At 34.1% G+C, this 27,850-nt stretch overlaps 1 protein-coding gene across 1 annotated transcript; it reads right to left on the reverse strand.

The window, feature by feature from the left end:
* On the reverse strand, positions 1 to 27,700 carry LOC133326014 (Kv channel-interacting protein 4-like; the record flags this gene model as incomplete). Its single annotated transcript, XM_061534693.1, has 2 exons — positions 27,605 to 27,700; positions 1 to 213 (listed from the first exon to the last, which is right to left on the reverse strand). Coding segments are annotated over exons 1-2 (309 nt in total), but the record flags the coding sequence as incomplete, so codon positions are not given.
* Positions 27,701 to 27,850: the final 150 nt, after the last annotated feature.

Consider the following 27,850-nt stretch of genomic DNA (forward strand, 5'->3'; position numbering starts at 1 on the left):
CTGAAATATTCGTTCCACTTTGCTTTTGATTTTCTCCTCTTCGGGCAGCTCGTCAGGCAGACGTCCCATTAATTCATAAATGGCAGTCACAATATCAGTCATTTCTTCCCGTGTTATGTAGCCATCGCCATTGATGTCATATAATTGAAAAGTCCAACGTAATTTCTCCTCGACGGAACCACGCGACAATATCGAAAGTCCTTGAACAAAATCCTGTAAAAGGAAATGAAACATAAACATGAAGGCAAACATACACACACAAAGTTACAAACAAATGGTTGGTTATAACATTCATCTATAAGTAGGTGAGGACGAAAAAACAATTTAAAATAAATGCTTCACTTTTTCAATATTTTTTCTTCTTCTTCCCTCGCATTTCTTTCGTCCTTTCTATTTTAGTTATTTTTGCTTGAAAGACGATGAATAAGAATTTTTCTTGTTTTGGTTATGAAAAAAAGGAAATGTAAAGTGCAAAGCGGTGGAATGAAATGAAAATTATGACAAATTGAAGGTGAATTTATAAAATTGATGTACATCTTGTCAGTGAAAGAAAATGTAATATTTTTCTCTGGTGTAATAATGGACAGTGGTAAAAAAAGGGGAACAAATGTAAAATAACAAAAAATAATACTTTCTTAAGGACCATTCATAAGACGTAAATTTTTTAAAGAATATTTTTGAAAAGGGCCATCCATAAGGCGTGGATTTTTCAAAGAATATTTTTGAAAAGGACCATCCATAAGGCGTGGATTTTTTAAAGAATATTTTTGAAAAGGACCAATACAAGGCGTGGATTTTTTAAAGAATATTTTTGAAAAGGACCAATACAAGGCGTGGATTTTTTAAAGAATATTTTTGAAAAGGACCAATACAAGGCGTGGATTTTTTAAAGAATATTTTTGAAAAGGACCAATACAAGGCGTGGATTTTTTAAAGAATATTTTTGAAAAGGACCAAGACAAGGCGTGGATTTTTAAAGAATATTTTTGAAAAGGACCAAGACAAGGCGTGGATTTTTAAAGAATATTTTTGAAAAGGACCAATACAAGGCGTGGATTTTTAAAGAATATTTCCAAGGCTATTGTGAGGAGTGGATTTTTTAAAGAATATGCTCACGGGCTACTGTGAGGAGTGGATTTTCAAAGAATATTTTTAACACTTATTGAAGGGCGTAGGCGTGGATTTTCAAAGAATATTTTTAACACTTATTGAAGGGCGTAGGCGTGGATTTTCAAAGAATATTTTTAAGGACTATCGTGAGGAGCGGGAATATTTTTTCAAAGAATATTTTTAAGGACTATCGTGAGGACGGGATTTTCAAAGAATATTTTTAAGGACTACGGTGAGGAGCGGGATTTTTAAGGACTATCGTGAGGAGCGGGATTTTCAAAGAATATTTTGAAGGACTATCGTGAGGAGAGGGATTTTCAAAGAATATTTTTAAGGACTATCGTGAGGACGGGATTTTCAAAGAATATTTTAAGGACAATCGTGAGGAGAGGGATTTTCAAAGAATATTTTTAAGGACTATCGTGAGGAGCGGGATTTTCAAAGAATATTTTTAAGGACTATCGTGAGGAGCGGGATTTTCAAAGAATATTTTTAAGGACTATCGTGAGGAGCGGGATTTTCAAAGAATATTTTTAAGGACTAGCGTGAGGAGCGGGATTTTCAAAGAATATTTTTAAGGACTGTCGTGAGGAGCGGTAAAGAATATTTTTTCAAGGACTATTGTGAGGCGTGGGATTTTTAAAAAATATTTTTCAAGGACTATTGTGAGGCGTGGATTTTTAAAGAATATTTTTCAAGGGCTATTGTGAGGTGTGGATTTTTTAAAAACATATTTTTTATATTTCTTTTAAATATTTTGAGTTATATATTGCGTTGCATTGTTTTGATTATTAATAATTTCACTGTATTATAAAATAAATCATTTAGGATAGTAATAAAACTGACAAATCACCTTTCTTAGCCCGCAGTGTAATATTTCTTATAAATTGCATTGCTCTGAATGCCATAAAAAGAAGTAGCCCAAAGCTACACACAATCACACAGTAATTGTCCAGAATTTGTTTTCTTTCATTCCAGAATTTTGTTTTCCTTCTGTCACGTTATCCATCCACCATCCTTGTCACTCACTTTATCATTTATTATTTATCGTTTTATTATTTTTTTGCTTTTGATTGGATTCTACATCTAAATGTTTTGGTTTTGGCAGAAGGTCATTTGGAAAAGTAACTAAGAAGGTAATGGCATCCCATAAAGGGAACTGAAGGTTAAAATAAAGTTTTTTTTCGCATTGAACGCTTTGTAAGAAAGAGAAAAAATATAAATAAATCGAAATTTCATTTCCGCCAATTCGGACACCAACAAAGCGTAAAGGAAAACAAACTTTCATAAACTTTGCCATCATTTTTCTTTCGTTTTTTATTTTGAGTTTATCCTGCAATTTTTGGTATAGTTTTGTGGCTGCTATTGGCGCCTAGAGGAACAAGCATTAATAAGTGATCAATCAAAACAAAATCGTATACTTTTTGAAAAATATATTTATTTTTGGTTGTGACTTGAGGGTGGAAGGGGGTTGATATTGTTTCGTAAATGCTTGAAAAGTTGTATCCTCGAAGTTTTTGTATTTCTTTTTTTAGTTATTCTGAATATTTTCCAATAGTCGTAATCATTAGTAAGATAAACTCTTTTTGCATCATTTTTTGTATAAATAGTTGCCAATTTGTTGCAGCTGTGATGGATTTGAAATTTCTTTTTATTGGGGGAGAAAAACAGTTATGAAAATATATTCTTGCAAAAAGCCTTTAAGGTATTTTGCAGAATATTGATTATAGTTGCAATAGTCTATTGAAAATAAATCGGTATCTATGAAGGCAAGGAACAAAAATGTATTCTTTAAAAACCCACGCCTATATTAGCTAGCTTAAAAAATATTTTTAAAAAATCCACGCCTATATTAGCTAGCTTAAAAAATATTTTTAAAAAATCCACGCCTATATTAGCTAGCTTAAAAAATATTTTTAAAAAATCCACGCCTATATTAGCTAGCTTAAAAAATATTTTTAAAAAATCCACGCCTATATTAGCTAGCTTAAAAAATATTTTTAAAAAATCCACGCCTATATTAGCTAGCTTAAAAAATATTTTTAATAAATCCACGCCTATATTAGCTAGCTTAAAAAATATTTTTAAAAAATCCACGCCTATATTAGCTAGCTTAAAAAATATTTTTAAAAAATCCACGCCTATATTAGTTAGTCTGGAAATTTTACCAACGAGTAAAAGACCAAACCGAAGGTTTTGGTGCAGGCACATCCTCATGTAGTGATGAAGAAGGAAACCTGGTGACAGATACAGCCAGCGTTTTGAGGATGCATCAGCTGACTAGTACAATTTGGCTAGAAGAATGCATGTCCAATATTGGAACCTCAGCACCTGTGTCCCGTGCACAAAAAAGGAGACAAGACTCTCCTTCCCATCGCATATAAAGTGCTATCCAGCGTACTGTGTGATCGACTGAAGCCAATGGTCAATGACATTATTGGACCATACCAATGCGGCTTCAGACCTGGCTAATCCACCATTGAAGGAAGGAAACTTGGTGACAGATACAGACAGCATGTCTGGAATGAGCACTGGCGGTGAAGAAGATATCCCAGAACCAATAAGAGATGATGGTAAAGAGTGTATACCACCTAGCCAAGATGAGGTCATAAAAGCAATTAATCGGCTCAAGAACAATTAAGCAGCAGGAGCCGATGGGTTACCAGCCGAACTATTTAATACTGGTGGTTAGATGCTGGTCAGGAGCATGCACCAGCTGATTAGTACAACTTGGCTAGAGGAATGCATGTCCAATGATTGAAGCTTCAGCATCCTGTGTACGGTGCCCAAAAAAGGAGACAAGACGATATGTGCCAACTATAGAGGAATTAGCCTTCTACCCATTGCATATAAAGTGTTATCCAGCGTGCTGTGTGAACGACTGAAGTCAATCGCCAATGACTTTATTGGACCATACTAATGGCTTAAGACCTGGCAAATCCACCATTGACCAGATTTTCACTCTGTGTCAATTCCTGGAAAAGACCCACGAAAAGCACATCGACACATATGCCGTCGACTATAATGCCGCATTCGACAGCTCTATCCGCTCAGAGGTGTGTAAATGTATACGTTCGGCATTCCTGCAAAATTAATACGGCTATGCAGGATAACGTTAAATGGCACAAGGTCAGCAGTTAAAGTCGGAAAGGACCTTTCAGAGCCCTTAAATACCGAACGAGGATTCAGACAAGGTGACAGCTTGTCGTGTGATTTTTTTAACATCCTGCTGGAAAAGGTCATTCGAGACGCAAAGGTGAACAGAAATGGCACTCTGTACACCAAACAACACATGTTACGCCGATGATATCGATATAATGGGTCGAACATTGCGAGCGGTAACAGCCACTTTTGAACCAATTGAGAAGGAGTCTGCCAAAGTGGTTCTGGCAGTAAACGGCGAGAAGACCAAGCTGATGGTATCAACGCGCAAGACGTCCAGTAGACTCGGACCAACTGTGGTACTTGAGAACTACAGCTTCGAGGTAGTTAAAGATTTTATATACCTTGGTACCGCCATAAATAAAACGAATGACATCAGTTTTGAAATTCGGAGAAAGATTGTACTATGGTCTGAGCAAACAACTCAAAAGCAAGGCCACCTCCCGCCAGACCAAATTCACACTTTACAAGACGCACTACTACCCGTGCTGTTATATGGATCTGAAGCATGGCTACTTGCGCAAGCAGATGAGGCAGCTCTTGGGGTGTTTGAAAGAAAAATTCTTCGAAAGATCTACGGACCGATCTGCGTCGAATGAACCACGAGCTTTACAATTTATACGCGGACATTGAGCTGCAGCGACTACGATGGCTAGGCCATGTTGTGCGAATGAATGAGAATGCCCCAGCTCAAAAGGCATATAAAAGCGAGCCTACTGATGGTTCGCGTAGAAGGGGAAGGCCACGAATCAGATGGAAAGACCAAGTAGAAAACAACATCTTGGAACGTAGTCTTTCAAATTGGAGGAGATGCGCGCAAGACCGACGCCCTTGGAAAACTTTTTTAAGCTTGGCTTATGGAACAACCGTTCTGTAACAAGCCAGGTAAGTAAATAGGTAATATTAGTTAGCTTAAAAAATATTTTTAAAAAATCCTTAAAATATTGATAAAATCCACGCCTATAGTATGTGCCCTAAAAATTCCACGCCTGTATTAGGTGCCTTAAAAATCATTTTAAATCTCCTCTTACATAGACCATAGAATGAATATTATATGGTGTAGTAATTTGAATATCCTCTTGAAAATCTCCAGTATTATTTTCCAATTTATAACTCCCATTAGATTTAATGGTAATTTATTTCTCTCTCCTTTTTTTGAAATTTAATTTATTTAATAACTTAATTACAAAGAAATCTGAAGAGCTTACCCTTCATTGAAGGTTATTATAAAGTCATTAGTATCGAACATTATCTTCTGATATTTTATTTGCTGAATTGTTGTAATAGAAATTTATTATTTTCTTCCTCTTCATCAACATTTTCAATCTCAATGTAAATATTTGACTTGCAACTATGCAAACAAAATTTGAAAACTTTTGAAGTTTAAAAACCAAACCAAGCTAACAACAGCAGCAACAAAATATGTAATTTGTAGTTCAATCAATTTTTCCCTCTTGACTTGGAACTCTTATCCTCTTCGTCCTCCTCTCAATTTATTGTTTACTTGTAGTGAACACACAGACACGCACACACACACACAAAGGCAAAGCAGTTTACAATATTTTTTATTTATTTAGTTATTATTATTTGTTGACTCCTCTTGTGTTCCGCCTCTTGTTGTAAGGTTAACAACTAACTATAATGGTATTTGGAAAATTTTATAGAGTGTTATTGTTGTTGCTGCTGTTGTTTTGAATACAACGAGCAACTCCTCCAAACCATCACTCACTCAACAACAAAGTGTTCAATTATAGTTCAAGTCGAATATAATAAAATTCTCAATATATATATTTCCAGCAGAACATGCAATAGACTTTGTCTAGTAGTTCGTAGTTTTTTTTTCTCCTTCTGCCTCTTCCATAGTCAGTCCTTAGAGGCTTCCGAAATAAACCCCCATTATTCTCGTCATAGAGTCATCAACAACAACAAAAGGGATAAGTGGTTGGTTGGTTGGCAGGATCTTGGCTTAGTGTAAGTTCACTGCTTGTGGCATAAATACATCCTTAAAGATGGAACAAAACGAAAATAACAACAAGAACAAGAACCGACGTAGTAGCAGAAAGTGGAAGCAGAAAATAATGGCATGACAAACTGTCTACTTTAGTAAAGTTTAATACACTTAAGTATTTGGTGAAGCAAAAACACACACACACAAAAATAACAACAACAAGAAGAATAAAATTATAATTTAATTAAATAAACTTGAAATAACTGAACAAATTTTTGTAGTTGTAAAGAAATAAAAAACTAAGAAATATGTTTTTTGTTTTTGTGTTTTTTTATGTAAGGAACCGCTTAAAACCAAGCCAAACCAACCAGCCACCAACCAACTCAACAATGTAAATTATTACAGACTTCTTCTTACGATCTGATCAGCAAGAGGCAAGAGTTATGTGAATAATAAAGTATAAAGAAATGTGCAAATATTTACATTGTTGCGAAAAGTATTTCTGTTTTTCGTTATAACAAAAAGTTTAATAAAAAATATTCGGGCAACAAATATTTTTTGACGAACATGGAATGCATTGCATGGCACTGAAAATTTATTCTTCTGCTTCTTAGTTACTTTGTAAGATTTGCAAAAGCTTCAGTTTTCCTCCTTCGTCAATTTTAATAAAATGAAATATTTTTTAAGTGTTGGAGGAGAGATAGGATGAACTATTGTCGGAGATGATTAATGACAATATATATTTTTATTTAATCTATTTTAAACATAACATGAAAGGAAGGACGCCATTTTGTAAAACAAATTTGCCTTATTGATGAAACATATTCTTCAAAAATTCAATGATTGTTGGTTATTAAAAAAATTACTGTCTTTTGTTGTTTAAGCTGAAAACAACATTTCAGTCCGTCCGTCTGTTGTAATCACTCTAGCGTCTAAACGAGTTGAGATAGATCGCCAACATTTTGCACAGAGTCGTCTTTTGTCTGCAGGCAGGTCAAGTTCGAAGATGGGATATATCGGTTCGCGTTTAGTCATACCTCCCATATAAGGGTACTCCTCCCAATTTTCGGTATTTTGGGGTTCTTGAGCGCGTTTTTCAACCGAATTCTCTGAAATTTGGTATATTGAGTTGCTATTGGGTACCCAATTTCGTCACAAAAAATTATACATATAGGTCCATTTTTTTTTCTGGTAGCCCCCATATAACGGTGCCCTCTAATTTTCAGTATTTTGGGGGTTTTGATCGTAGTTTTCAACCGAATTGACTGAAATTTAGTACTTTGAGTTCTTATTGGGTACCAAATCTCTCCACTAAAAATTATAAATATAGGTCCATTTTTTCTGGTAGCCCCCATATAAGGGTACCCCCCAAATGTCGGTATTTTGGGGTTCTTGAGCGCGTTTTTCAACAGATTGCACTGAAATTTGGTACATTTGGTTCCAATTGGGTGCCAAATATCTCCACCAAAAATTATAAATATAGGTCCAATTTTTCTGGTAGCCCATATATAAGGGTACCCCCAATTTTCGCTATTTTGAGGTTCTTGAGTACGTTTTTCATCGAAATTCGCTGAAATATGGTATTTTGTAGTCGAATATGGTAACAAATTTCCCTACAAAAAATTTTTAATATGCACCCCATATAACCCCTTTTTTATATTAAAATAGTTATGCAATTTGTTCCGAGTTTTGGGTTTGGTTCTAAGACTCTGTTGTAACTATATCACCTGCGGAGGATATCGAGATAAAAAACTAGCACGTAAGGTTCGATAATGAACTATATATGAATTATAACCCGTATTTAGACCTAGCCCCTATGTGGTTGCTACCAGAAGGAGTGGACCGATATTCCCCATCTTCGAATTTGAACTAAGTTTGGAAGAAATAATAAGATGGGCAAAGTTTGGATGAAATCTACATTTTCTGAAACGGATTTGGTCCAAAGAAACATGGGGTCTAGAATCAATATTTCGATGAGGCAAATTTTCACGATGTAAAGTTTATACACCCTCATTTTGGAAATATGTGCTAAAAAGTACTAAAACTGTATTACTTCGGAACGGTTGGAAGTAGAACTCTGAATTTGGTATACAGCTTTGTCAATGATAAACAAATAAGAATGTGTGAACAATTTTGGAAATTAGTACTAAAGGTACTAAAATGTACTAAATACTATACTACGGAGGAACAGGTAGGGATAGATATCTGAAATTTGGTATGTAGCTTAAGCTATTACAAATAGAATGATGCGCAAAAATATATTTGGAAATTAGTACTAAAATGGTACTAAATAGTACTAAAAACAGTATTACGACGAAACGGTTGGAACTACAAGTCTGAAATTTTTGTATGCAGATTTGCAAGTAATAAACAAATCATAATGTGCCAACAATTTTAGATATTAGTACTAAAGGTACTAAAAGGTACTAAACATTATACTATGTAACTTAAGCTATTAAAAATATAGTAATGGGCAAACATATTTTTTGAAATTAGTACTAGAATATATTAAACAGTTATAAAATGTCTAAATGTGAAACTTCGCATATAGCTTTAACTATTACAAATAGAATTCTATGCATAACATTTTTTGGAAATTAGTACTAAAGTGGAGATAAAAAGGTACTAAATAATAAAAAACAATGGAACTGGTATAAATAGAAATCTAAAATTTTGTATGTAGCTTACTCTATTGAAAATAGAATGCTATGCATAATTCTTTTAAAATTAGTACTAAATACTGTACTATAATGAAACCTGAAGAAATAGAAATCTGAAACGCGGTATATAGATTTAAGTATTAAAAATACTATGCTATACAGTAAATTATAATGGAAAATATAGGGATTGAAATCTGCGTACAAAAATGCCCAACTTTTAGTACAAATAAGAGGCTTGGTTTATTGGAAGTTCGTACTAAATGGCACCAAGAATACAAAATACTGTGTAGGGAAAGGTATAATTCTGAAATTCGGAGGTAGAGTCCTGAAATTGTGTATGTATATTTAACAATAACAAATTAAAGAAGGTTTTTTTTTTAATTTGTTGTAAAAAGAATACAAAATACTGTGTAGGGAAAGGTATAATTCTGAAATTCGGAGGTAGAGTCCTGAAATTGTGTATGTATATTTAACAATAACAAATTAAAGAAGGTTTTTTTTTAAATTTGTTGTAAAAAGAATACAAAATACTGTGTAGGGAAAGGTATAATTCTGAAATTCGGAGGTAGAGTCCTGAAATTGTGTATGTATATTTAACAATAACAAATTAAAGAAGGTTTTTTTTAAATTTGTTGTAAAAGTAGGAAAGTATAGAGACAGATATCCGAATTTAAGTATTTATCTTTGACTTGGCACACACTGGAATACTGGAGCGACTTCCGATGTAACGAATAAAAATACCGAAAAGTTTTTCCATTGAGGATTTTGTAACACGTAACGTAACGCAATGATGTGCTGTGCAAAATATTATATTACAAATTCGTCCTATAATGGTACACAAGTACTAAAACGTACTACATATTTTACCATTAGTATTAAATTACCGAAAGGAACAAAACAGTTTAAAAAACGTATTATGGTAATATTTGCATGGATCCACCGGGAGGATCGAGGAAATAGTACACATTCAAAAAATATAAAATAAATAAGTTGTACTCGATTTAGTAGGATAGAAGCATCGACGTTTCTGTTTGAAAAAATGCGGAGTAAGATCAGAGATTTTTATAACAATAAACATTTATACATAATTATTTTCCAGAAATAAGAAATAAGTAAGTCTAAAATGAACTAAAAAGTACAACATATAGTATAAGTCGATACGGGTGGATATTGAATTTGGCAAAAGGCTTTTCCTATGAAAAACAAAAATGTTCGCTACTTTGTTTGACATTTGTATTTAAAGTACTAAATATTGTATACAACAAAAGGAGTAGAGGTAGAGTTTTTTTATTTAATAAAAATTGCTTCCCTATAAAGGTAGGTCTCTATATAATAAATGATGCGCTGTGCAAAATATAATATTACAATTTCGTACTATATACAAGTACTTAAACGTACTACATATTTTACCATTACCGGAAGGAACAAAAAATGTAAAAAAACGCCCTATTTCTATTGGCCAATTGGGAGGATCGAGAAAAAAGTACACTTTCAGAAAATATAAATATAAGTAAGTTGTACTCGATTTAGTAGGAGTAAGATCTGAGATTTTCTTAAAATATCGAAGATATAGGACCTATGGTTATTCGAAATATTTCAAATTTATACTCTATCCAAAGGTACATTGTGTAGCTAAATTAACGTTTAATTATTTTAACTATAAAAAAATCCGCTAACGACGTAGCGGGCCATTGCTAGTTATTTATTTATCTACTAGCATATGCCCGCAACTTCGTTAACGAAGTTAACATATTATTTTATTTTCACAGAAACTGCGTATGTCAGAAAAACTAAACAATCAACACATTAATATCGACCATAAATTGAATTTAAGAGACATTTGGTACCAAATTTCATGATTCGAGCTCTAAGAGTTCACCTAAATCAAAATTTTCCATTTCGTACACATTATTTCCATAAGCACCCTCTTCAACCATCCAACAAAACTTCATGCATACCCCGATCCTACATCCCACAATGACTCCACATTCAAAATTCAGGATTCCAACTCTATGGGTTTACCCACAATTTAAATTGTACCAAATTTAGTACACAGTAGTACGAATTTCCAAAACTTCCTAAATACCTCAATCCTACACCCCAACAGTGATTCTAAACCCAAGTTTCAGGATTACAACTCCATAGGTTCACCCACAATTAAAATTGTACCAAATTTGTACCATTGGTCCGCCTAAAATTCAAATTTTACAAAATTTAGTACCATTTAGTACGAATTTCAAAAACTTCCAACTTAACCCAAAGCAACACCCCCACAGTGCTCCAAAATCTAAATTTCAGGATTCGAACTCTATCGGTTCACCCATAATTCAAATTGTACCAAATTTAGTACACAGTTGTACGAATTTCCAAATCTTCGTACTTAACTCAAACCAACACCCCCACAGTGATCCTAAATCCAAGTTTGAGGATTCCAATTCCATTGGTTCACCCACAATTTAAATTGTACTAAATTTAGTACCATTTAGTACGAATTTCATAAACTTCCAACTTAACTCAAACCAAAATCGAAATTTCAGGATTCCAACTCTATCTGTTCACCCACAATTCAAATTGTACCAAATTTAGTACACAGTAGTACCAATTTCCAAAACTTCATAAATACCCAATCCCACACCGCCACAGTGCTCCAAAATCTAAATTTCAGGATTCCAACTGTATCGGTTCAACCACAATTCAAATTGTACCAAATTTAGTACACATAAGTACAAAATTTTAAAACATCCTGCATATCTCAATCTTACACCTCGACAGTGATCCTGACTCCAAATTTTATGATTCTAGCTCAATTGGTTCACCTAAAATTCAAATTGCACCAAATTTAGTACCATTTAGTACCCATAAGTAATAATGTCTTAAACTGAGTCCTGACCCCAATCCTACACCCCTAAAATGATCCTAACTCCAAATTTCATTGTTTTAGCTCTATCGGTTCACCCAAATCCAAATTGTACCAATTATAGTACGATTTAGTACTTTTCGTACACATAAGTAACAAATTTCCAAAACTACGTACATATCACAATCCTATACTCCGACGGTAATGTTACTTTCAATTTTCAGGATTCTAGCTCCATTTGTACCTCCAAATCAAATTTGTACCCAATATAGTACCATATAGTACTTTTCGTACACATGAGTACACGATTTCAAAACCATCTCTTTATATCGACCCTACTTCCCAACCCTAATTCGCATTCCAAATTTCAAGTTTTTAGCTCTATCCGTTTTCATGCTACAGAATTGTGCCAAATTTAGTACATTTTCGTACATTTCGGATAGTTGTAGTTCGAATTTCCAAAAACTCTTTGGTACATCTATCCTACACTCCATCAGTGACCCTCAATCCAAATTTCAGAGTAGCTCTACTGGTTCGCCAAATACAAATGATATCATGTTTAGTACTTTTCGTACCCTTCTAGTACGAATTTCTGTCACATTTGGGCCAAGAGTGACCATCACCCAAAATTTCAAGATTCTAGCTTCAGCCGTTTCGTCTGGGCGTTGATGAATCGTTAAATCAGTCAGTCAGTCAATCACTTTACTCTTTTATTAGTATAGATATATATAAAAGAGTTGCGTTATAAGTGACTGACTGATCATCAACGCCCAGACGAAACGGCTAAAGCTAGAAACTTCAAATTTGGCATGTAGGTGGGGTTTGGTGCGTAGGCGTGTGATAAGGCGGGATTTTTGGATATTCGTACTAAAAGGTACTAAAAAGTACTAAAAACTGTATTACGGAGGAACGGTTTGGTTTAGAACTTTGAAATATGGTATGCAGCTTTGACTACGATAGGCGAAGTGGTATATGTGAAGAAAGTTTGGAATTTAGTACTAGAAGGTACTAAAAAGTACTAAATATTATATTTCAATGGAACCGGTGGAGATAGATATCTGAAACATGGTATGTAGCTTAAGCTATTACAAATAGAATGATGTGCAAAGTATTTTTTGGAAATTAGTACTAAACGGTACTAAAAAGTACTAAAACTGTATTACTCCGGAACGGTTGGAAATAGAACTCTGAAATTTGGTATGGAGCTTTGTCAATGTTAAGCAAATCAGAATGTGTGCACAAATTTTTTGAAATTATTACAAAAAGTACTAAAATGTACTAGATATCTGAACAGATATCTGAAATTTTGTATGTAGCTTAAGCTTTTACAAATAGAATGATATGCAAAAATATTTCTTGCAAATTTGTACTAAAATGGTACTAAAAATTGTATTACGCTGAAACGGTTGGAACTACAACTCTCAAATTTTTGTATGCAGATTTGCAAATAATAAACAAATCAGAATGTGCGAACAATTTTGGAAATTAGTAGTAAAGTTACTAAAAAGTACTAAATACGACCGAGGTAGAGTCCTGAAATTTTTTATGTATATTTATGAAAATTTGTAGCAAAAAATACTAAATATATAAAGACATGTCTCTGCCGAACAAATGATGTGCTGTGAAAAATATTATATTACAAATTCGTCATATAATGGTACACAAGTACTAACGTACTACAAATTTAACATTAGTATTAAATTACCAAAAGGAACAAAACGGTTTAAAAACGTATTATATTACTATTTGCATGGGTCCATCGGTAGGATCGAGAAAATATCGCACTCTCAGAAAATATACATCTACTTTTCTGTTCGAAAACATTGCGGAGTAAGATCTGGGATTTTCTTAAAAATTCGAAGATATAGGACTTATCATTATTCGAAATATATATACAAATATATACAAATTTATACTTCATTCAAAAGTATATTGTGTAGCTAAATTAACGTTTAATTATTTGAACTATAAAAAATCCGCTAACGACGTGACGGGCCTATGCTAGTCAGCTATAATTAGGTATTTTTGTTTCCTAATGCGTGAAAAATTTGTTCCTCTATAAGTATTTAATAAATAAATTGTGATTTTCATATTTTTTATAGTAAATATATTTTATTTTTACCATAACTTTGTGTTCTACAATTTGGTAAAACTTATTATAAAGAGTATACATTAAAATATAATTTATATACCAATAAATCTATTAAAATCAGATTAACTAAAAACCAAAGATTTAATTTTACGAAAATACATAGATAAATAATTGCTTTATATAAATATTAAACCTAACTACCTTCCACAAAAATATATTTTTGTTTAAGCCAAAAACATATATAAATAACAAAATGTAATTGCCTGCATTTCCATATCTTCCTCATAATTTATCACCGAAAATCCTCTACGAAAAGCCAAAACTTAATTGAGATTTTGCTTTATTTAGCGTTAAATTCATTGCTCGTTTATGCTTTTGCTTTCGAACAAGGAAGTCACCAAAAAATAAAAGGAAACGAGAAAAACAAAGCGAAAAAGACATAAACCTTGTACAGGATAGTGGACAATTTTCCGTTGCTAATGGGTGTTAATTTTCATAGTGGCTGGCAAAAAAACAAAAAAAAAAAAAAAAAAAAAAAAAAACCATAACGACAAAAAAGAAAATCTGATGTCCTGTAACATGGCAAAATTTATAGAGCACCCCCACCAACTCCTCCTACTCTCCTTCGCTGTGTAACAATAAAATATACTGACAAAAAATTAAACAGCCGAAATGTTAACGACAATTGTTGGGAATGGGGCGAAAATTGGGGTAGGCTGTGGAGGTAAATATAGCTTCCCGGCCTCCACCATAAAATAAACAAACAACATTGTAAACAAAAGAATAAAAAGTGGATTTTTTTCCATTTCTTGTTCATCGTTTTGTACAGATAAATGCTTTTGAGTATTTTTCTCATCATTTTGTTTTATTTATTTTGGTTTTTTTGCTTCTGTTTGAAGCCCTCCATAAAATGTACATTACTTTTTACAGATCATTATTTGTTCTTGTTTTTTTCTCCTACGGTTTATTTCCTTGTCTTGTGTTTCGTCCTGCTTAATGAGAGAACAAGTATAAAAATATAGGGGAGAGAGTGAACAAAAAAATATTGCCAAAAACAGAACAACATCAACAACAAAGGCAATAAAGTCATTAAAATCTTAGTATAATGAGCATTCTGTTTTGCTTTTTGTTTGAGACCACAACCCAAAACCCATTTTTTTCTGACCAATGACCACAACAAAGTCCAGGGTGGGTAAAAGGAATGAACGAATGTTGTTCTTTCTTCTTTTGTAATTTGGTTTCATTAAAATTCACTTCAATTTTTTGTTGGTGTGAAAATTTTTTGGGCTATATCGCCGTAAGCACAGTGTTCGGCAAAACCACAGAGAAATATATGTAAGTTGAATTTTAACTGGTCTCTAAAGCAGAACACCTGTTACAGAACGACTAATAATAAGTCCTTTTACAGGTCTTCTAAAGACTTAGATCCATTTCAAGGTTCTCTATAGGCAGTACACACTTTACAGGTCGAATATAAATAGAACATATATTGATAAAAAAAACGTTTTACAGGACATCAAAATTCAGAAGAACAATTTGTGATTCTGTGTCTTCTGTAAGTTTTCTATAGAGTCATTGCGGGTCCTCTATATTCTATAGGTCTTCTACAGACAAAGTTATTTTTACAGGAATTCTTTAAGTCTCCAATGGACACAATGTCCATTACAAGTCTTCTATAGCGATGCCTTTTACATATATTCGTACATCTTTTATATTGACAGAAGACCTTTTACCGGTCTTCTATAGACAGAAGACTTTATACAGGTCTTCTATAGTCGACAGATATTATGGGGACAGAATAACGTTCGCAGGCCTTCTGTAGACAAAATACCCTTTTCAGTTCGTCTATAGTTATCAGACCGTCCCATAGGCAAACATTTTGTATGGTTTCCTTTAAGGGGACCCCCCCCCCCCCCCTCTTGGTGTCACACATTTTTTGATTTAATTCGAATCTACTCCAATTCTAGAATGTCCCTACAAAATTTCAAGTGAAAATCTCAAGGACTCTTGAAGATATAGCCGATTTATTGTGTCAGCATCAAGTGACGGCAAGGGTGATTCTCAAACTTTAAACGCATTTTTCTCGAATCAGTGTTTTACGAATGGCGGCACGATAACTCAAAAACTAATAATCCAATCGTTTCCAAATTTTGACACGTTTCTCTGGGAGTGTAAAGCTCTCGTAGTAATTAGAATAAAGCCAATCGGTGAAGATCTTCCTTATTTAATTAAAATACAATTTATATGCAAAAACATATTTTCTATAATCGATAAGATCTTCTACAGGATTTCTATATACCGTAGACCCTGCAGACTCTTTTAAAATATTTATAAAGCAATCTAAATCTTCGGAGTCCATACTAAGAGTCGTAGAGGTCAGAACTATTAGGTCAGGAAGTATGTACCGAATAACTGTATTTACTTCCTGACCTCTACAATCCATAGATAGCGTAGCTATGAATCTGGGCATACAAGTTGAGGGACCAAAAAGATCCTCATAGGATCAGAAACCCCCGGTAGCTTGACAGACCGAGCTGAGTGGTCATGACATTGAGTTGAGGGTCGAACGAGTATACGCATATAAGATAACGTGTCAGGGAGAATAGCTATAAGTGAAACAGAGAGAGAAAGGGAGAGAGGGAGGAGCTGTGTTAGGTGAAGCACAGGCGCTGAGATCTTTGAATCCAAGAAGTATTAGGTTGGGGATTTCCATCTGCGAAGCCTTGGCCAAACGGAATGAGATAGACTCATTTCTTAAACGGATGGTGACTGGAGATGAGAAATGGATGAGAATGAGAAATGTAAAACAATCGTGGTCAAAGATCGGTGAAGCACCTCAAACGGTTGCCAAACCAGGACTAACGCCCAGGAAGGTTCTGCTATGCAATTGGTGGGACTGGAAGGGGATTATTTATTATGAGATGCTTCCATATGGCCAAACGTTAAATTCTGATCTCTATTGACCAACAGAAGAGGTGTCGTGTTTCACCAGGATAACGCTAAGCCACACACATCTACAGTGATGCGCCAGAAATTTCGAGAGCTTGGTTGGGAAGTTTTAATACTTCCGCCATACAGTCCGGACTTGGCACCAAGCGTTTATCATATTTTTCTTGCATTGCAAAATTTCTTTAATGATAAAAAGTTGGTACCTAGGGAGTATTGTGAAAATCGACTACTAGAGTTTTTTTTTGCAAATAGAGAGCAGAACTTCTAAGAGAGAGGCATTATTAAGTTACCTTTAATAGCTAGATCACTGAGTCAAGGAAGCATTTGTAGAATTCCCCTAGCGGATGTTAACCTCATTAGACTTGGATCGAAGTACCTGATAGCATAGCATGGCCATCGGGTCTAGAAATAATCAAAGGATTCGAGGAATCTATAGAGGTATGAAAAGAGCTAAAAGAGGACAGAGAAAGAGAGAGAAGAGCTATAAGAAAATACAGAGTTTGTACAGTTCGAGCAATCAGTACAGCCAGTATACACAAAAATCTATTACGACATAGAATCAATATTTAACCCTTTCAGTGTCAAAAAAATTTTTTGTCGGAATAAAAATCTAATATTTTGTATTTAAAATCAGCAATTGTCATTTTAACACTCGGTCAGTTTCGTATGTCTTTCAGCAAAAACTAAAACATCAATAGTAACGGTACATAGGATAACCGAAAAATCGCAAAGAAAGAGAGTACTTTTAAATGTCGAATATATTCGACAAAAACACTGAAAGGGTTAAGAGCTATGTAACCAGATGCAAGTGTTCATAAACACTTTAAAGGCCACAGTTTTCTAAAATTTAGACTACACGATGAAGATACATCGGAAGCGATCAGAAGATCAGATGCGATTTTTTTGGAAGCGACCTTTTTGACCTTTCCCACAGGGATTGTATTGAGGATGCGATGATAATATTCAGAGGGACTTGAATGTGGTATATATAAATATAATATATATAACAAATCATGGAAGTGGTTTATGAAACAAAACTATTTTTAAAACTTCCACGTTCATGGAATTATTTCACAAAATTATTCTTTATCCATAAAATATTTTTTTTTTTTTAAATCCAAGCTTATGGGATTTCTTGAAAGAAATATTTGAAAATATACGCTTCCATGCTCATGGAAACCCATTCGAATAATCTTATAAAAGGTCTTCTGCAGATTCGGATCTTCCGTATATTCTTTATCGGGTCTTCTGTATATTCTTTATGGTGGTTCTATTGAAAAATGAGGACTCATTAATGTGACTTCTATACATAGAATACCATTGAACACATCTTTAATAAAAATAATACCCTTTAAGTCGTATTCTCATACCGACATTTGACTTTAGATCTCACACAAATCCCATTAACGCCACATATAATTAATTTCTAGTTTCGACACCATTCAATATTTTGTCATTTTCTTGACATTGTGTGCCGCCACCATCACCATCTTAGCCCTGATGATAACACTACAAATATGTCTGTATGGATATTACACATATACAAATGCCATTGTATGTAAGTGATGGATGCTTGGTGTCTCTTGCGGGTGTGTGTGTTTGGGTTACACATTTGTTAAACTTTTATGAAAGCATGCAACATTAAGGAGGCTTAAATAAATTACCATTCTGACGCGAAAGTTAATGTGTAAAAGTGAGATAAAAAGCCAATCGTTAAAACTTGATGTTGCTACTGCTACCGATGTTGTTCGCCCTGCTGACTTACTTTTGTTGCCCTTCTTGTGTTTGGCCCTCATCATTTTTTTTTGTAAGTCAGTTCAGGGGACAAGACATGTTGTTGTTGAGCGACAACATTGTATGCTGTTTCGCTGTTAATTTTTTTCTTCTCTCTTTATCTCTCTCGCTTTTTGTTTTTGTTGTACGCTGATGATGATGTTCTTATTCTTGCTACTGTTATTGTTCTTCTCGTTGTTGTTGCTTTGGTTATTATTGTGTGGCAACAACAAGAAAAAACAGCGAAAAAACAATGAAAACCTCATTAGCCTCTGATGTTGGTAACGATCCCTTGACAGCAACAGCACCAACACCACCATATAACATGATGAGCCCAAGTGGTGGAATGAGATGACAATGTCCAACAACAACATCAACAGAAAAAAACAGAATCGCTAAATACTTTCGTGTTGGAAAACCAATGCCATGTCGAGGCTGTGCGACGTTAAGCCCATATTCCGTATAGATTGAAAAACGGCTGAGAAAACAAACGACTGGACGTTAAGCGAGAAAATAACACAATCACGGTTATGGACAAATTTTTTGTTTGGCGAACTAATCAGGGAAGTATCCTCAGTGATGGAAATGTTGACAGGGTACAGTAATAAAGGTTTCCAGTCCTACTGTTTCTCGATATTAATAAATGTAAGAAATAATAAATATCTTATATAATTCTTCTAAATTCTTATGAAAAAATTTGGTTGTAATTTTTTTAGTATGTTTATTGGGAACCTTTCTCGATTACTCTCTCCTGCTATTTTGGGGCCTTCTTTTATTAACAGAAAAATACTTAATTATGCAAAAGCCTACGGTCAACATGCTTTTTATAGTTTTTCTTCTTCTTTTACTTTGTTTATTTTATGCTGAAATTTTAACGAAGGTGGCAGTTTGAGGTTTGTTTGGCATTGAATTAAGATATATAAATTTTGTTAATTAATGATTTACTACTCGCAATACATTGAGTGACATACACATGTAATTTGATTAATTTTTTTTTATGTGATATTGAAGGTAGTTGGTAAAAATTATATATTCCAAAAAATCCATGCTGATGGAAGCCCTTGAAAAAATAATTTTCCTTAAAAAAATATTTTAAATAAATCCAATCTTATTGAATTCCTTGAAGCCATTGAACAATTATTTTTAATAAACCCACGCCTATTTAAAAAATATTTTTTTTTTAAAAACTCTACACTTATAAAAACCCATACGAAATAGTTTAAAACACGTCAATTGAAGATAGTTATCAAAACATGTTCATTGGAGTTTAAAAAAATATAAACAAATTTACGCTTATCGAAGCCCTTTAAAATATGAAAAACAGGTTCATCGATGTGTTTGAACAAATATTTTAAGAAATTCATGGAGATTCTTTAAACCACCTTAGAAATTTCAAATTCACATTCATTATAGTCCTAGGAAAAAATTGAGATATTTTTTATTAAAGCTTCAGGAAGTAATTGAAACACACATTTTAAAAACTTCACGCTTAGATAGTCATTTAAATAATATGTTTTGAAAAATCCATGTAGTTTTGAAAAATATAAAAGCCATGTCGTTGAAAAAATATTGTTTAAAAATACCTATGGTTCTTAAAGGCTTTGAAAATTTTTTTAACTATGCTTAGTCGGGGTTTACACATGCATCTTTTATATGCAACTCTATTGAGTTCTTTGGAGAGGGAGTTAAGAAAATTGTAAAGGGGGAAGAAATTCGAAATAGAATCGTAAAGAGCAGCAGCAGAGTTGCGTGAAAACAGTTGCAAGTGTAAACCCCGAGTTATTGAATTCATTGACAAACAATTTAAACAGAGCTGCATAGTCGGATGGGGTCGTCCATATGACACCCTACACAACTACCACGAAAATTTAACTTTTTGCGATATTTGCACCCACATGGACGTGTATAGTCCAACAGCTCCAGTTTCTAACCCTGGCATATTTTCCATAATATAAATTTGGTCACTTAATTTTTTGGTTTATCAAATATTGACCAATTATAATCTAAACAACCGTTCTATGTATTTGGTCAGATCCCCTTCACCGTGAAAAAATATGTGAAGTTCTGCATATAATAATGGTCTCTAGAGCGACTAAAAAATCGGACAAAAATAAAGTTTTCGATACATTGCACCCCTTAAAAATCATCTCAACTTCACCGAAAATTGTAGGCTTCGTTCTTGACCATGATCGGAACATCATGTAAAATTTCAAAGCCATCAGCGGGACATTTCTGCCATTTAGAAGGGTAATAGTAATGCTAAATAATATCATAACACATAGATACCTTTAAATATTTACGTTAACACCCACATCAGAGTATATATAACAATATAATTGGGATCAGCTTAAATGTCAAGAACTCCGAATTCTATGTTCTTCAGGAGTAAATAAATACACCCCAGAATACAAATTTTGTAATTTTTCACACAAAAGTCTGGCTCCATTGGACCCGCTAGATATTGACCGATCTTCATCAATGCTGCCATGCTTATTATATGGCCCGATCTCTCTCTATGTGTAAAATTTTGTGATATCCGGGTCATAATTGAGTCCTTTAGAACTTCCAGAAAAACAGACAAAAACAAAGTTTTTGGTCCAAAAATAATAGGGATCTTCTTTGATCAGAACCCATCCTACATGCGAAATCTCGTGACGAGTGATCCATAACTGTGGCCTGTATGGTGTTTACAAATTATCATGGACAGACGGACGGACGAACATGTCTCGGTATACTTAAAGGTTGTGGCTTTACAAATTATATAATACATTCACTACAAAATTGTGTAGGGTATAAAAATGCACACTTAAGAAATTACTTAAACATTTTTTTTCTATAAAATTCACGCATATGGACCTTCAAAACGATTTTATAGAATATACGCTTATGAAAGACCTTCCACGCTTGCGGCAGTCTTACAAATAATATTCATAAAAAATCCAAGCTAATGATTGTCCTTGAAAAAATATTCTTTAAGAAAATCAGGGTCATAGAACCTCAATCCAACACGGTTGCGGCAATTGTTCAAAATATAATTTTTTTATTTTTTTTTTTAATCTTATTCTAACTTAGTCCTTCTTCAAACCTATTACATTTTTCTGTTTTTCATAATTAATTTTTTATTTACAAAACGTCTAAGCCGAATTAATCTTGACAGCATTTCCCCCAATTTAATACTAATTTAATATATCAAACAGTTGATTTTAATCTCTCATGAGGGCAGCCAAGCGTCACATTAAACTACCACCTCACTCCCTCCTCCCCACCTTACAACCTGCTACTTGCAATAAACTGTCATTGTTCATTACGATCACACTTTTCCACATGGCCCTTATGGACTCGTTATTTTGACATTAAATTTAATCTAAAGGTGAAATGTATTCCCTTGAGGTAAGCAAAAACAACAACACAAATAACAGCATCACTCAGCGGTAAAACAATATGACCTGGCAGCGCAACTTTGTAAAACTCTTCACAAATGGATTGAAGAAGAAATAAAATAAAACTGAACACAATATTGTAAGATAAATATGGCCTTGTTAAACTTCTTAAGTAAACAGCTGTTGTTATTACCAACAAAATACTGGCTGGCTGCGACTACTGCTGCTTTGGAAATTACAATCCAAGTATAGAAAAACCATTCACCTTAGAACAGACCGAAGAGCACAGCCGCCAAGGACCGACCAAGAGAATACATCTTCGACTTTGGCTCCGTGGTGGCGTTTGGTCATGTTACGCTTAATTAATTATGATTCTGTTCAGTTTTTTAACCTCATTTCGCCAATCACCAATCTCCTCCCCCGTTGCTGCTGCTGTATAACTTCATGGCCAAGTGGGCGACTGCTTCAAAATATACACCACCTCTAATACGTACACGTATACACACATACAATAACAAAGTTCAATGAAAAGTTTGATTGTTGTTGATGTTGATTCTAGTGTCTGATGGATGAAGAGCCTGCTTGAATTTAATTTCAACTGTTGTGAAGTCAAATGGAAAGAAAAAAAAAAAATGTTTCAAATTCACCAGCAACAATTGTTGCCAAAGCAATGTTGATAAAGTTGAAGGTGGCCAGGAAATCAAGTTTCAGAAAAAAGTTCATGCCAGCCAGGACGTAATTGAAAATAAGTTATTTGTTGCTATCATTTTGCAGTTAAACAGAAGGAAATTAAGAAACTGTATTTTTAGACTTTATTATAAAGAAGCTGGTAAATGGGAGAGCACATGAAATAAGAGAACACATGAAATAATTGTAAGTAGACTGAATTTGTATGGAATTGAATAGGTTACGAGACTAGCAATCTAAAATAAATATTGATTAAAAATCCCGTACAATACAAGTCATTCCATTTTTTTTTTTAAATTCAGTCTTTCAAAAAATATATTTGATTTAAAATCCAGGTTTTTTATACATGTTATGTTAAATATATTTTTAGGTGTGTATGTGCCGAATTTTAATTAAAAACGTACTTTTTTTAAAGCAAACAAATTTCCTTTGAATAAAAAAGTTGATTATTTTAATGACCTTGATTTGTGTGTTTATGTCGCTTTTCTTTAGTTTTTCTTCGTTTTCCCCCAACCCACCAACCTCAACACATGCCCTTTCTAAGATGTTAATTTCCCTTTCTAATGCTATTTTTTCATAGATTTCTTCATAATGTGTTTGTTTTCTACCCTCCCGTGCCAAAAGTAAAATCTTCAGTAACCTTTACAGCCAGGAAAAAGTAGACATTGTTGTAATGGCAATTATCATTAAATGTTATTGCAACACGTAAAATTTTTTTATGATTTTTATTAGCGCTCGACATGTAACGAAGAATTTTTTTATTTATAAAATATACGAAGAAAAAACTTGAAAGTCAAATTGTTTTACAAAGTAATTTATAATGAAGTGGATTATGTTTGGATATCCTGAAGGAGGAAAAATGAGGATGATAATAGATATGGCAAACATTTTTAAAAACTATTTTTTAAGGACTTTTAAAGCGATTTGTCATATTTTGTGAAATATTTTCTAAAGGATCGACTTTATAGAAGCTTTTCCAGATCTTCTTCAATAGTATGTTTTCAAGGACATCTATACTATTCGTTGTTTTAAGGACTTCCATAAGCATAAATTATTTAAAATCTTTTTTAAGACTCTGATAAGCGAAGAGATTTAAAAGAATAATTTTTTAAAGATTAAAACCAAGCCGAGATTTAATAAAATCAAGGATCAACACAAATAGTGAATTTTTTAAAGGATATTTTTCAAGGTCTATTATGAATTGTTTAAAGAATATTTTTTCAAGGATTATTATAATCCGTATAAAAGCGAAGTTCTACAAAAGTCTAATTTGCGCCCATGCTCCGACCGAAGAAACAGCATACATGCTGCCCTGGCCATGACATTAAAATTCTGCTTGGAGATTTTAATGCAAAAATCGGAAGGGAAAATATTTATGTCCCCACCCTCGGAAAATTCAGCCTTCATGAAGAAACATCCGACAACGGCATGAGGTTGGTTGACTTCGCCGAAGCAAAAACATGATAGTTAGCAGCATCAGGTTCAAGCATCTCGATATACACAAGGCCACCTGGATTTCTCCTGATCAAGCAACGAGAAATCAAATTGATCATGTTGTGGTAGACGGAAGGCATGAATCCAGTGTATTAGACGTTCGATCGTTCCGAGGAGCGAATATCGATTCGGACCACTACCTTGTAGCAGGCAAGGTTTGCACTCGTCTTAATGTAGCAGCAAAGATGCGATATGATGTAACACGGAAACTCGAAAAGTTGCAAACACAACAGATAGCATAAGCCTACTCCGCTCAATTTACCCACCTGCTTGACGAAAGCACTTCTTGTCCCGATAATAGTATAGAAGCACAACGGAAAATAATTGCCCACTCCCTACAAACTGCATCGAAAGCAACACTTGGGTACCAAAGACCAACATCCAGAAACAAGTGGCACGATCAGGAGTGTCCTAATTTTACTGATGTAAAAAACGCAGCGTATTGGGCAACCCTGCAGACAAGTAACACGTAGTGCGATGGAGAATTGTCGGGAGAAAAGGAGAGAGCAGAGACTTATTTTCAAAAAAAAAAAAAAGAAGAAAGAACAAGAAAAACGTGAGCAAATCGAGATATGGAGGAGTCAGAATGAAGTCCGGAAATTTTACCAACGAGTAAAACACCAAACCGAGGGCTTTGGTGCAGACACAGACAGCGTGTTGAGAATCTGGAAGGAGCATTTTGAAAAGCTTCTTGTATCAAATAGTGGCGGTGAAGAAGATACCCCATAACCGGTATATAATGTCAAAATAGCATTCAATCGACTGAAGAATAATAAAGCAGCAGGAGCTGATGGATTACCAGCCGAACTATTCAAGACTGGTGGTCAGATGCTGGTCAGGAGCATGCACCAGCTGATTAGTGCAATTTGGCTAGAAAAATGCATGCCCAACGATTGGAACCTCAGCATCCTGTGTTCCGTACACAAAAAAGGAGACAAGACGATATGTGCCAACTGTAGAGGAATAAGTCTCCTTCCCATCGCATAAAGAGTGCTATCCAGCGTACTGTGTGAACGACTGAAGCCAATGGTCAATGACATTATAGGACCATACCAATGCGGCTTCAGACCTGGCAAATTCACCATTGGCCAGATTTTTACTCTCCGCCAAATCCTGAAAAAGTCCCAAGAAAAACATATCGACACATTCCACTTATTCGTCGACTATAAAGCGGCATTCGACAGCCCTATCCGTTCAGAGGTGTCTAAAGCCATGTCTGCGTTTGGCATTCCTGCAAATTTAATACGTCAATGCAGGATAACTTTAGCTGGCACAAGATCAGCAGTTAAAGTCGGAAAGGACCTCTCGGAGCCCTTTAATACCGAACGAGAATTCAGACAAGGTGACAGTTTGTCGTGTGACCTTTTTAACATCCTGCTGGGAAAGGTCATACGAGAGGCAAAAGTGAACAGAAATGACACTCTGTACACCAAACTACACATGTTACTCGCCTACGCCGATGACATCGACATAATGGGTCGAACACTGAGAGCGGTAACATCCACCTTTGAACAAATTGAGAAGCAGTCTGCCAAAGTGGGTCTGGCAGTAAACGGCGAGAAGACCAAGCTGATGGTATCAACGCGCAAGACATCTAGTAGACTCGGACCAACAGTGGAAATTGAGAACTACAGCTTCGAGGTAATCATAAATAAATAAATAAAACCATCCATAAATAAAACCAATGACATCAGTTTCGAAATTCGGAGAAGGATAGTGATGGCCAACAAATGCCACTATGGCCTGAGCAAATAACTCAAAAGCAAGGCCACCTCCCGCCAGATCAGATTCACACTCTACAAGACGCTGATACTACCCGTGCTGTTATATGGATCTGAAGCATGTGTACTTGCCCAAGCAGATGAGGCAGCTCTTGGAGTGTTTAAGAGAAAAATTCTCCGAAAGATCTATGGGCCGATCTGCGTTCACGATGAATATAGCCGTCGAATGAACCATGAGTTGTACCAGATATTCTCGGACATCGAAATTGTTAGACGTATTGAGGTGCAGCGACTACGTTGGCTAGGTCATGTTGTGAAAATGTATGAAGAAGCCCCAGCCCAGAAGGCATATAAAAGCGAACCAGCTGATGGTTCACGCAGAAGAGGAAGACCATGAATAAGATAGAAAGATCAAGTGAAAGATAACATTGCCGAATATGGTTTTTCAAATTGGAAAAACTGCGCAAAAGACCGACGCGCCTGGAAAACTTTTTTAAGCACGGCTTATGGAACGAAAGTTCTGTCACAAGCCAGCTAAGTAAGTAAGTAACAGAAACACGGAAATATGGTGTAAGATTTTCTATTACCGATTCAATATAATAAATACCCGCAAATGGGCATTTACCCTGTATTTTCCCACCCTTTGGGTATTTATTCCGTAAATATCATCTCTACGAATGGCAAACAAAAAATATTTAAAGTCTGTTTTAAAGACATTCATTCATAGCGTGGATTTTTTTTAAATATAATTTAAAGAATCTTCAAAGGCCAACATAAGGCGTTGATTTTTTAAAATTTTTTTCAAGGACCAACACAAGCGTAGATTATTCAATAAATATCCATAAGGGGCGGATATTTTAAAGAATATTTTTTCAAGGATCAACCATAAGGCGTGGATTTTTTAAAGAATATTTTTTCAAGGACTATTATAAGGAGTGATTTTTTTAAAGAATATTTTTTATATATTTTTTTTCATTTTTAATATTTTAATTAATTTTTATTGTAGATCGCTTCCATTGTCTTTTCGTGTACTTGTTGTCAAAATATAACACAATTTACAAATAATAATAGTTCCATTGAAAATGCGTCTTAACACACAAATTTTGTTGCTTTTCAATTGCGGAACTACAATATTTGCATTGTTGTCTTAACTAACGAACGTATTTGTGATTTGCCATTGTTTTTAATTCACGAAGTTTTGAAACAGTGCAATTAGTTCACACTCATTTGATCGCAATTTGAATAAAATAATTGAAGCGATAAATGGTGCTTCTGCTGTCACTGTTTCGGATTTCAAACAATGTACTCTGGTGCAGGCCATAAACCAATGAATGAACGAACAAATGAATGAATGGATGTGCTGCTGAATGAATGTGAAATAAATGAATAAAATGGAAATTCATTTTCCAAAAGTTTAAACACTATAGAATCACGTTCCCCCGCTTCGCAGAGAAATAAAGAATTTTAATTGAAATGGGAGATTTAATTGTGATGAGATTTTCATTGTTTAAATGAGAAAATTCAGCAATTTATGTTAAATGAATTGTTTGTTTGTTTGATTTGCAAACCACCATCACCAACAAACGACGACAACAACAACAATAATAATAATAATGGAAATGGCCATAGTTGAGGGAATTTGAAGGATTAAAGTTTTTGCGAAATGATATTATGTGTTCGGTGTGTGGCAAAAAATAATTTTCAATTTTATTTTTATTTATTTTTGTTGTTGTTGATGTTTGGAAATTCTTAAATCTATTTTAATACTCACCTCAAAACTCACAATTCCCGTATGGTCCTGATCAAGTGTATTGAATACATAATGGGCATATAATGTTGGATTTGCTATTGGTTTCAACATCACCATCATCGTCATCAAAATTAAATCAGCCAAGTGGTTTAAAAAAAGATGAAATAGAAAATTTCCATTTAAATTATGGCATATTGAAAAAAAGTCGACAAACACACACAGTATATAGTTTTATATCAATCAATGATTTTACATAGATTATTAGAA

This window comes from Musca vetustissima, unplaced genomic scaffold (assembly GCF_032173495.1).
Source record: "Musca vetustissima isolate MV318-11 ecotype Yass unplaced genomic scaffold, APGP_CSIRO_Mvet_v1 utg12881, whole genome shotgun sequence".
In the NCBI taxonomy this organism is placed as follows: Eukaryota; Metazoa; Arthropoda; class Insecta; order Diptera; family Muscidae; genus Musca; species Musca vetustissima.